This window comes from Manacus vitellinus, unplaced genomic scaffold (assembly GCF_001715985.3).
Source record: "Manacus vitellinus isolate BGI_N305 unplaced genomic scaffold, ASM171598v3 scaffold_7_pilon, whole genome shotgun sequence".
In the NCBI taxonomy this organism is placed as follows: domain Eukaryota; kingdom Metazoa; phylum Chordata; class Aves; order Passeriformes; family Pipridae; genus Manacus; species Manacus vitellinus.
The window spans coordinates 7129967-7142575 of NW_021940813.1; the positions used below are offsets into that span (position 1 = coordinate 7129967).

General features: G+C 36.4%; 1 protein-coding gene across 7 annotated transcripts in view; it reads left to right on the forward strand.

Annotated features, from left to right (window-relative positions):
• DMD (dystrophin) overlaps window positions 1-12609 on the forward strand; it is a 991087-nt gene that overhangs the window by 717586 nt on the left and 260892 nt on the right. For all 7 annotated transcript variants that reach the window (XM_018084043.3, XM_018084032.3, XM_018084034.3 and 4 more), the window contains one exon: window positions 6283-6494. In XM_018084043.3, coding sequence (XP_017939532.3) covers window positions 6283-6494 — 212 coding nt within the window. The remainder of the gene's footprint in view (window positions 1-6282; window positions 6495-12609) is intronic.

A 12609-nucleotide genomic window follows, 5' to 3' on the forward strand; every position in this document is an offset into this window, starting at 1 on the left:
CTAAATTTTATATGGATAAATGTGTAGATTAGTGAAAAGCATATGAGGTAAGATGCAATACATAACAATTAACTTTCCAGAACATTCAAAGGAAAGTATGTTATGGGGCTGCAACTGCAAAAGAAATTAATCCGACCTGAAAATCAGTGCATCAGCAGCTCTGGTAACATGAATTATTACTTTCTATAATTCTGCTCTTCTGCAGCAGGACAGATTGTATTAGTCCTTTTCATCTTCAAATCTCTGAAACTACAGTGAAATTATTACTTTTATAGGAAAATGTCAATATATTGACATTTGCTTTTGAAAAGCATTCTCCCACAGAGCAAAATGAGTGCAGTTTAGGTAATTTGTTGGACAAGGAAAGTAGAGGTTTTCTGCCTCAAAATTCTTTTGCTATTCACTTCCTTGTTCACTTTTTTGGAGTCTGTACTAGATTCAATGGACTTACTGAAATGGCATGAAATGAATCCTTTTTTCATCTTTGCATCGGCTAAGTATAACTTCTAGTAACGTGAATGTTATTCCTTCTGTGACTGAAAGCTTCTTCTCAGACTTCTTTTCTGTTGTTTCCACTGTGGTTATATTATAAACAGCAGAAAGTAAACTCTCTCAGTGAAGTTATATTTGTCTTGTCAATGATATGAACACTTAACAAAGAAAAAGAGATTAATCTTTGTTTGTTTCTCTATTATACCTGAAGTATGAAAAACCCTATAAAATTGTTAATAAACAAAACTGAATCTTAAGGCAGCAGTCTCCTTCACTAAGAGTGTTCTTCCCTCAATATACTAAATTAATGATAACCAGATTGAAGAATAGACATCTTGTGTTTGATTGCTTTAGATGCTGTTTTCTGCTTTGTTGTTGCTTCTAATAATTTACCAACTCAGTGGTCAGTTCAGCAGAATTTCTTTTGACCACCTTATATAATCACTATTTAACAGCTGGGGAATAGTAGAGATAGGAAAAAAAAGAAACTGAATAGCAACCTTGAAATTACATACTGGCAGAAGCTCGTCATGCCCTTAATTACTCATTTGAGAGAGTTCAGTGTTGAACTGGGACTGGTTGGAGTCATGCTGGGATACTTACCAGTAAGGAAGTGCAAAACTTTTGTAAGTAAAGTACAATGAAGAATTCTGCCTGGAGCAGTGTGATTTGGAAATGGATGAGGTTTGGTCTTCAGGAACTAACCTGTTGTAGCCAGGTGGGCGTCTGTCTCTTCTCCCAGGCAACCAGCAGTAGGACAAGAGGGCATGGTCTTCAGCTCTGCCAGGGGAGGTTTAGGTTGGATATTAGGAAGAAATTCTTTACAGAGAGAGTAATCAGGCATTGGAATGGGCTGCCCAGGGAAGTGGTGGATTCACTGTCCCTGGAGGTTTTTAAGAGGAGACTGGATGTGGCACTTAGTGCCATGGTCTGGTAACCACGGCGGTGTCTGATCAAGAGTTGGACTTGATGATCTCGGATGTATTTTCCAACCTGGTTGATTCTATGATTCTATGATATATTTTGTGTTTCTGACACTCAGTTTAGATTTGTTAATTGTCAAATATTTTTGTGGTTTTATGTTTATATAAAACTAGTTAATGACCACATGGATTGATACATTATTTCTTTTCACAAAGTCTGTAAAGAAAATGTTGTCCTGCTTTTTGCAGCTTGCCCCTTCATAGATTGATTGGTAAATAATTTCTATACTGAATAATTAAGAATCCTCTAGAGATAATTTGAAATACTGATTCTTACTATAAGATTGTGCCAAATTTAGGGCGAGGGAAGAAAGGAAGAAAAATAGATACAAAAAGGACACACCACACTAAAAATTAAGACACTAGGCTTTGAAATGTAGAAGGCACAGGACTTAGCTGTAATGAACAATGTAAACTGAGGTGCTTCAGAAACTACTGAAATAGGGGGAAAAAGGCTTTTGTCATCACTACTAATTATTTAAAATTCCTATGCTTCAGTGATATTAACATTGCACATGGAGTCACGTTTGTTCTGTCTATCTAGGTGTTTCCAATGTGTTGTCATCACAGTATGTAGGTGCAATGATACATAAAAGGTAAAGATCAAAGTCTGATCTCAGTAATATGCTTTTACAATGGAGAGTACAGTAAGGACAATTACATTGCTTCTTCCTGGAAAAAATTACTTTTTAAAAACATATTAAATATTCTTACTTAACTTTCAGGGTATTTTGTCATCCTTGCAATACCTTTTTGTCTGCTTTTGTTTTAGCCTTTTTTTTTTTAACTTAGTGAGGGCCTTTATTTATTGAGGGCCTTAAATTCAAGGTAGGCAATAGCAATAACATTTTCTTTTAGTTCTCCTTAACTTGGGTAAATCCGTTTCTTGAACAATTCCTTCACCTGTCATAGATTCTTCTATTTTTCTGGGTTTAGAACTCCTTTTCTTATTTCTAAGATTGTCTTCCTCATTCCAGGTAAAGATTATCAAACTTCAGGAGAAATTAATTTTCCTTATGTTGAATCCCTGTCATGGTTTAACCCCAGCCAGCACCTGCACCCCATGCTGCTGCCCACTCCCTCCCCCACCAGTGATATCAGAGGGAGAATCAGAAGACCAAAAGCTAGAAAACTTGTGGGTTTAGATAAAGACAGTTTAGTTGGAAAAGCAAAAGCCACACACACAAGCAAAGCAAAATAAGGAGTTCACTTCTTCCCACGGGCAGGCAGGTGTTCAGCCACCTCCAGGAGAGAACGGCCCCATCACATGCAACAGTTACCTGGGAAGACAAACAGCATCACTCCAAACATCCACCCTTCCTCCTTCTTCCTCTGGCACTGTATATACTGAACATGATGTCTTATGATCTGGAATATCCCTTCGGTCAGTTGGAGTCACCTGTTCCAGCAGTTCTCTTCCCAACCTCCCGTGCACCCCAGTCTCCTCACCAGAATGGCAGCACAAAGAGCAGAAGAAGCCTTGTCTCTGTGTAAGCCCTGCTCAGCAATAGCAAAAATGCCTCTAGATTATCAACCCTGTGTTCGGCACAAATCGAAAACACAGTCCCACACCAAGCCACTGTGAAGAAAATTAAGTCTAACCCAACCAAAGCCAGCACAATCCCATATGTACATTGTAACCTTCAGGATTTTATAAAGTCCTGACAGCAGAAGTAGCCCTTCTAAGGCTATGTTCAGAGTATTAGCCTGAAAGAACTTTGTATTGAGATTCCTCACTGCTGTCTTACAAAACAATCTTAAATACATTGATAAACCTATTCCTGTTAGTACCCAGTCAGAGAAAGCCTTTTGTATATTCCAGTGCCCTTGCACAAAAATCCTGTGGTGTTCAGAATACTTTAAAAATTGTCTTTTACTGTCCAACATTATTCAATAGCAATTCTCTGACCCTTCTCTTCTGCAGTCATTAGATGCAGGTGAGGGATTCATGAGTTGCTGTGAACAGTTCTAACACAATATATGCTCAAACTGGATTTTCCGAACTTTTGTGTTTGGCATGAAACTATGAGTGGTATTCACCTTTCCTTATGTGGGAAACATCCCACTAAAAAGGGAACATGAACAAAATACAACCTTAAGAGACACTGATTTACACTGTGGTTTTCATTTTGGAAGCAAACCTCATATTTTAAGCAACATATAGAACCTTGTTTGTTTTTTTTTTTTTATTCAAAAACAGATCAGTAGTCCACGTTCAAATGGGAGCATCGTTTAGAAATTACAAATGTATATAATGAAGAGATTTTTTATGTTACATTAAACTAAATTATAATGTCATCATTATAAATTATTTCTACATATTTTGTCTGAAATACTACTGCACTCTTTGGTATACTGTAGCTTAGAAAGGCCAGATTAAGTATGTAGATATCATGGTGTGTTTAGCCACAAGGGAAGTGCTTTGTTAAGTGGGTTTGGTCACTCACTGGTTCAAGAAAACATTTTAAATTTGGGGGAAGGTTGTTTGTTTGTTTTTGTTGATTTTGTTTTGTTTTTGTTTTTTAGATTACCTACTAACTTCCTGAACTCTTCATTCCAGTCTGTAATATAAAGCAAATGTATTATGCGTGTTATTTTTTTGAGGGAGTTCAGCCAAGTATTTTCCCAAAGAAATGTTTATCATAGATTTAGAGCTTGTGTATTCATAGTCACTTGTGTAAATGGGCTCCCAAGATGTCCTGAATATGTTTTTCAATATGCAGCTGTGTTCTCCTCTTGAGTGGAAGAACTGGTCATCATGGAATCCCACGACTGTGGTACCTAATAAAAAATTCAGTCTTGTTGCAAAAAGCACAGTCCCTTGAGGAGAGCTGCTAATATGTCTTACTTAGACACAAACCTCATGAGACATTATTGAACCATTATGTCTACAAATATTTTGATTTTTGGTGATAGGAAGTATCAGCATTTGTTATTAAAAGCAGCTATTATGAAAAATTAATATAATTGTAGACCCAGTTTTCTTTTGAAGCAGTTCTGTAACAGAGTTTTCATTCATTCCTCTCTCCCTGCCCCCCCCCCTCAAAAAAAGCCACCAAACCCCCACCACACCAACAAAGAAACTTACAATGAAACAAAAATAGGTGGGATTTTTGTAGGGTTTTTTTGTGGGCAGCTGGCATAAACACACTGTTATGCTTCTGTCAGCAATGTACCAAAATATTGAGTTTGCCAGGAATCAAAAGATAATGCTGAATGACTCTGAGTCTAAGGGGGAAGGTGCTCAAGTACTGATTTGCAAGAAATAGATGGCAGCTGTTTCCATATGCCAGTGTCACTGTGGAAAGTGTTTGGGCAGTCTTTGTTCCCTAAACCTCCAGCACAATTCTTGAGCCACCCTCTCTAGTCACATCAGGGAGATTTTGCTCAAGAGTTCTCTTCTGTTATTCACCCTTCCTGTAGACCACAACCTCTTTGTTGTTTCAATTATATCCTAAAGTTTTCTTCAGAAACCCTCGCCCAGAGAGGGCACAGAAATGAGTTGTTGTGTGACAGGAGTATATGGCTTCCTAAAATGAGGGGTTAGATTTGCTTCAGATTAAGTATTTGGGCTTTAGGCTATTCTTGCTGTGCTCTGACTGTGCTTTATGTTTTCCAGCTCTGTTTCTTCAGTTCCTTTTGCTTTTCCTTTGACTTAAACATGCTGCTATGTGTGCTTACTCACAGTTTTTCTCCCTAGGCTTGAGCAGGGGATGCTGAAAGGTTTTCTTCTCTCTCTCTAAACCTCAGCTGAGTCCATGGAAAGATCTTTATCCCTTCTTCTGGAAGAAGGAAGAGCACTGATAGGTAGAAGTCTCTTTTCCCTGCTGAAGCATTTCTCATCTTTAGACTGCACCATTCTGGAATCAGCCTTGCAGTGAGAGATGCAGTATTGGAACAACCACTCAATGATAATTTCAATTGCCTTCTGAGTACTCTAGAAATCACTGTTCCCCTCCCTAGAAAGCCTATGAATTTTTAATATAGTGAGGCAGTCTTCAAGAAAATATCGAAAATGTAGTTTGTGCTGACTAACCTCAGGGAATTAAATATATATATATAAAATGCCTATTCCTTCATGCAGTGCACAAAATTTTATTGTTTCTGGAGTTTTGTGGTTTTGTTTATATTTTGTTAAACTTCAACTGCTTGGAAAACTAGGTCTCTTGGTGGTTTTTCTGCTACTATGGATGAGGCTGATGCTGGATACTAGCCAACGCTTATTATCAGTGATTTTAGTGATTCTTAAGTTTTCACAAGTCACATTTCTTTCAAATAGAGGATAAAGCTAATTGTTATTTTGTAATTACATGAACATGCGAGAAATTTTTTTAGCCTTTGCATTTTGTTAACATTTGCCTTAATGAAATAAGAAAGTATAGCCATTAATTGTATCTTACAGTAAATCTTTAACTAATATTACTGATGTCCCTAAAGGACTCGTTCTTCAGAAAATCTTAAACCTTGTGTTGGTCTGGTAAGAATAAAGGATTGTTGCTCATACTTTTTCTTAAATATGATCCTGTTTCATAATGCTTTTTGCAGCATAAACCTGTCACTTCTGGCTGCACATGCATTGAAACACATGCTGTGTACCATAGTGTCATACTGTGTGACCCAGAACAGTTTATCTGTTCTTTTTGGTTAAGCTAAACTTAGATGCAATTGCAGCTTAAAAGTACAGAAGCTCTCCAATATGGTGAGTTATGGAAAGAATTGAATGTTATTTTTAACTCCCTTTAGGGGAAAACAAAAAAAAAACCTTTAAGTGATTCAACTTTTGTTTTTTTATTTTGTGTTTCACCAGTTGAAAAGATACAGAGCCAGTGGGATGAAGTGCATGGATACCTTCAAGGCCGGAGACAGCAGCTCCATGAGATGTTAAAGGATTCAACACAGTGGCTAGAAGCTAAGCAAGAAGCTGAGCAGGTTCTTGAACAAGCAAAAACTAAGCTTGAGTCGTGGAAAGAAATTTCCTACACCGTGGAAGCTCTGAAAAAGCAGAACACTGAGCTTAAGGTCACTACTGACTATTAAAATATTTCCATTTGAGTTAATTAGATCATTAAAGAAAATGTCCTCTAACTGTTGTCCTCTAACCATGGACAGTGCACATTGAGAAAAATCTTCCACAAGAAATTAGAAAGAAATTAATTTACAAAGTCTAAAATATGTGTCACATAATCCTTGAACATGAAATTGGTCTTATCAGCCATAACAAATAGCTGGCTAATCTTTCAGAACGAATACCTACCTCTTCAACACAAGTATTTCTTGTCTCGTCTGTTCAACAGCCCCAGCTACACTGGTGCTGCAGACTGGGAAATCCTGTAGTATTGGTATGGCTGTCTGCACTTTTAATGGAGCTGTAAAGGTTGTCTGGAAGTAGTTCAGAAAAAGGGGGAAAAAAACCCCAACTGTAACAAACTATATGGAGATATTTTGAAAATCGAGCATTTTATATTTGCCACAGAATAATCTCCCTGTGCTCAGCCTTGGCAGGGTTATTAACTGAAAAAAAACCTGAATTGGTTGCTCTTGTGATTTTAGCACACATGTTGCCACATTCTAGGTGCTAAAACATGTGCCTCAGTTAACTTAAATTGCTGAGCTATACCTCAAGTAGCAATGCAAATATTCTCTTTTGCATAAGTTTTTAAGTTTCTTGTACTGGAAAAGTCATACTTTGGTGACATTCTCCATGAATAAATTTTGAGAACAGCTGTTTAAGATTAATATCTCATTTTCTAGTTGGGGAAAACCAAGATTGAAACCAACCAATCGATCAGCCTTTAAAGCGAGTCCCAGCTTCATGGGAGAATAGTTACACAACTATTTTCTGATATGTTCTCCTCTCCTGCACATCAGATTTTTGTGGGTTTTCCCTAACTCTTGCTACTGAACTACTTGGTTAAAGTTTGTGGACTTAAAACAGTCTTATTTACACAGCTGAATAACAATGAACTGCTGTGAATAGTGGGGTGAGGTCCTCATCAACTAATTTTGCTGCTGGAGAAAGTATATGTATAAATTCATGATTGGTCTTCATCAGTTAGTTATTGCCTTCCTGATAGAAGTAGATACAAAATCTATTGGGTTTTTTGCCCTTTTTTTTTTTTTGCTTGCCCATAAGAAGCATAAAACTATTCATCAGCCCATTCTTTTAGGGCTGAGATGTGGTTAAGATTTCTCATTTAAGATTGTACCATAAGGGTCATTTCTTGGGAAGGGTGGATTATGGCAAACAAGGGCAATCACTCACTAATGTATTGGAAAGAGTTATAGATCATGTACACCACTGTCATTCAGCATAGAGGACTCCCATTTATCACTGTCTTCCCGCAGAGATAGAGTCCTGGCCTCTGCCCAGTGTTTGTTTAAAAAAAAAAAGAAAAGCTTCAACAAAGTCAGTGTCCCAGTTCTGCAAAGACTCAATTAACAAAAAAACAGTTCCGTACAAACACAGTGTTCTGTCATTGTGTTGAGTGTCTTATGTCTCAAACACAAATTACCTAACTAGGAAAATAATTGAAAATATTGCTTTAGAAATGGATTTTATGTCCACTTTTTTACAAGAATATATGAAGTTTAAATGAGTTCCCTCTAAGAGTGTATGCTTTTTGAAAAAATTATGGGTTATTTGGGATCAGCATTATTCAAGGAGAGAAATAAGAACATCCTGTTTTTCTCCTCCATCCTCAAAGTCATAAAGAATACTAGTATCCTTATTCAAGGAATGTGTCTCTATGTATAACAGTTTCTGAATGGAGACCTGCAGATTCTTTTCCCTCTTTCTTTGAAAGCACTTGGACTATCTGTATCCTCAACCATTCCTTTCACAGTCGTATCACATTGCATTCAATGTGGTATGTTGTGTCAAGTTACAGATATTAATCTATAATTATAATTTCAGTGTCACAGCTAGTCCATCTTAAATTGTGCCCTCGTGATGATTTGAACATCAACAGGCTCTACTCTTCCAGAGCTGTTTACTTTCATTTATTTTTTATGCCTAGCCTTTTTCCCCCAAGTCTAGAAGAAAGTCTGTCTTAGTGAATTGGGTGTGTGTAGAGTAGGGGGGTTTCTTTCTTTTTTTTCTTTCTCTTTTTTGTGTTTCTTTTGTGCCAGCCTTCCTAGAGGAATTACCTTTGTCTACCAGTAACTCCTATTGTGTCAAATCCCTCATGAGAACTTCTCAGATGTGACAGCGTCAGCTGTTGTGTTCATGCTTGAGATAAGGAGTCACGAATTCTAAGGAAAATGGAGTTTTTTTTTTTAATTCAACAGCTTTATGTTTCTTCTGGATAGCATTATCTAAATTGAAGGACCTAGAAATATATTAAGTTATCAAAATAAATGCTTTCCAGGCTTCTGTGCCAAACACATCTAGTTTGATGTTGTCCCCCAAAGATGTAGGGTAAGTATGCTGTCTTCTGGCTTGCTGTTACACTGATGAGAAGGAAGCTGTCGTTTCTATTCCTTTGTGTTGAGGGAAAAGAGAGAGGTCAGTGTGAGACAAATAAATTCTTCAGACATATTAATTTTGTCAGCTTTGTATCTCAACACAGCTTGGTGTGAGAAAGTAGTCACCAAGTGTTCTTCTGATTTGCTTGTTAAACATTACAGATCTGCCTAAAGACAGTTGGGTCAATGTGTAAGTTCCCCTCTACTCCATGGAAACTTTTAATTAGTGCTTGTGGTAGTGCATTTGTGTTCAGGCATCCTTATACATGAGTGAATGCTAAACTCAGCAATACCAGTCTTTTGATTATTTAACTTTTTACAATACCAGTATAAACCAAAAACATGTAACTGGCTTGTATATGACCAGTGATGTTTTTAACAGAATATGACAGTTTTGTTTCTGACATTTAAAAGAGAAGTAATGAGGTAATATAGCTAATAATTAAAAATATTTTTAATTTGAATCAGAAATTAGTTCAGAGCCAGTTTGCTGAGGATTGAAGCCTTTTTTTTTTTTAGTTTGATATTTGAGAACTAAATTAGTGTTAGATGTAGAGAATCATAATATGGCAATATGACCAATGAGAGTCTTTACCATTAAGCCCTCTTTGTTACTGTTCATTAGGTGATGACTGCAGATGGTTAACTCAGCAGGCTGAAGGTTATAGGTGTATAAATAGTACACAATCACACCTCATCTCCCTCAGTCACCAAGTCATCAGAACATAAGCTAGTCTAAAACTAGTCTTTTCTTAATAGGATAGTGAGCTCCTGTTTAAAAGAGAAAAAAAAGTCAAAAAACCCTACCAAAACCCCAAGTCAAACAAAACTACTATGACTGCCCATTCACTCCTTGGCTCCTTGTTTTTGTAAGAGGAGCTAGTGGGGAGTCTCTTCTCCCTCTGTGACAGTTTAACTGGGATGGCCAAAGTGAAGAGGAGGAAGGATGGAGACCATGTTTCATTCCTTTCCTTCATTGACCATTTATTACTCATTCATCTAGATAGGAAATTATATAGCATCTTGATTACATCCCCTGCTCTGTTGGGACTCAAGAGGCCAGGCAGCTTTCCAGTGGCATAGCCTGGAGAGTGAACTTTATGCCCTGAATTTGTGGATAAGACTGAGGCTGTCCTGCTTGCCTTTGTCAGCTTCTTGTAGGGGAATAACTTACTAGGTACTTTTTTGTCACTCCCCAGGTACTATATAGGATGAAGTACAGTCTCAGCATTTTGTGGATTTTTGTTATTCCAGGGCTGACAGTGTACTGATTTGATTTTAGTAAAACAATTAACAATTAAGTTAATGTTCCTGAAAATGATGCAGACGCTGAAATAGAATCCCTTGTTTTAAAAAATATTCTTTAATTATATAAATAAAACATACTAGATATACAGAAAAAAAAGAAAGAAAGCCTGATTTTCCAGATTTGTGATACATACACGGAACTGGATGATGCTGTACATACAAATTGCTATATTTGAACTACTATGCATCAGTGATTTTGTTCCACTGGGCAATCCTGGGATAGAAGAAAACCCAGCTCTAAATTCATTACTTGTTTTTAATCAAGGATCCTTAATTACACAGACTTTCTTCCTATTAACATCAACTAGTGTCTTCTAATTAAAAATTATAAATAAATTTATACCTAAGTAACATGATAAATGCGCAGCAGTAATTCTTTAAGCCTTTTAATAAACTCAGCAAATTCCAGTGACAACACAGACAAAACAAAGAGAATGCTTTAAAAATGTCAAAAAGAAATTAAGGAAATGAAGCATTTTTCTTTAAAGAAAAAACAAATGTGTTCCTAAGTAGCTAAAAGGTAAATGAGGCCTAAAAATATAAAAGAGAAAAGACAAAGAAAAAAAAATACCCTGAAGTTAATTCTGAAATATACATTATAGTCATGTAAGATGGCAGTTAGTGGCCTTCTGGTTGGACAGACAGGTAAAACTCGTACCACAACACTTTGTTCTCAGTGTCTGCACAGAGTGAAGTTGAAGCATGCACTCCTCAAAGCTGTTGAAAAATTACATACCAATTTCCAGTAAAATAGATAATACAAATTGTTTCCATCAGCAAACCTCTCTGTGTTCATCATTTGTTTCCTGAATGATGACCTCATGTTGTAGTGTCAGGAAGTTAATGGATTAATGTTGAAGTTGATGATGAGAACAACGTATTTGGAAATAAACTTGTAATGGATGTTTCCTTTTTTATTATTATAAAACATGATTTGAAAGCTTTTATGAGGTCGTTTATTTTCACATGGGACTGGGCAAAAGAACTTTTTTTTCAAAGTAAAGTTTACAGACCATTAATTTACAATCCAGGCAAAATATTATGGTAACTTTGCTAGGTAAAGCAGTGAACAGTTAATCTGCTGTGATTCTTTGGCTGGAACAAAACTACCTGCATGCCTGTGTAATTTTGAACAAAGAGAAAGGTAGAGTATAAAGATGGATAGATCTAGATGTGGAATAGATGCTTGTTATAAAAGATTTACAAAAGTGAATTGATAATTACTGTAGAATTTATTTAAATTTTGTGTTATATATATTATTATGTTTGTATAAATATTAACATTTATGTATTTATTGTACATAATTCTGGCAGGAAAGAGCTCAGTTGAGAGCCTATTTGCAAAACAACCACCTGGCTGTATCTTTCTCAAAGAAATAGTAGTGGTTTTCCACAAAATCATCTCGTCTTCTAATTACATCTCTTTACTTAACGGAGGAGAATGACTTAAATAAATTGTTTAGGCAGCTTCATCATAAGTGAGTTTAACTGCAGCATGTTCAGATGGTTTGGGGGATTAGGGGTTAGTAGCCTCCTCCTGAGTTTGATCATTAGAAATAGAATCCCTCCCTTGTTCAAAACAGCCAAGTTGCTGTCTTAGTACCTGAAGGTGCACAGTAGCTGAGTGATCTGCCCTCTCAGGAAGGAATAACACAGGAAAGACAGGAAATACATGTTTTCAGTTTTAAAATATGGAGAGGACCTAGGGATGTCGAAGCAGCTTTTTAAAAGGTAAGAGTTGGGGGGAAAAATTAAAACTCTCCAAAACTCCATCTGAACTCTCTTCAGAGATCGAGTACATTTTCGTCCCAATCTTAATCAAAATCATTTACAGACCTTCTGAGAGTAAAACATAAATGCATAAAATATTCCAAATTTATTTAGTTTTACTTAGTATTTAGGCTCTTTCATCAGGGATTACATATGTAAGTTCAGATTTCTGTGGAGAATTCCTTATCTGAGTCAAAACAAGACTTCCAAAGGAATACTGCTTTGGGAGAATGAGAAAAAAGCTGTTTCTTCTTACTGGCATTTCCTGATTTGTGTATTAAAGCACAACAATAAAGACAGTAAAATCTTACTGTTTGGGGTTTTTTTGCTGATAGCTTCAAATGTTTACACACAACTTACTATTTCTATTTGCAAATACAAACTTTTTTTTCACTTGCATTGCCCATTTTATTGGCTAGTTGAAGTCTGCCTAGTACAAAGTATAAGTAGACAATCAATTATCTTTGCTCTTTCATTTTGTTGTTACACATTATGAATTAAATATGCAACTTCAGTGCATTTATATGGAAATTTGCTCTGAGAAAGAGAGTAACAGGAAAGATGCATGGGAGCTGGCTCCTGGTTGAATGAG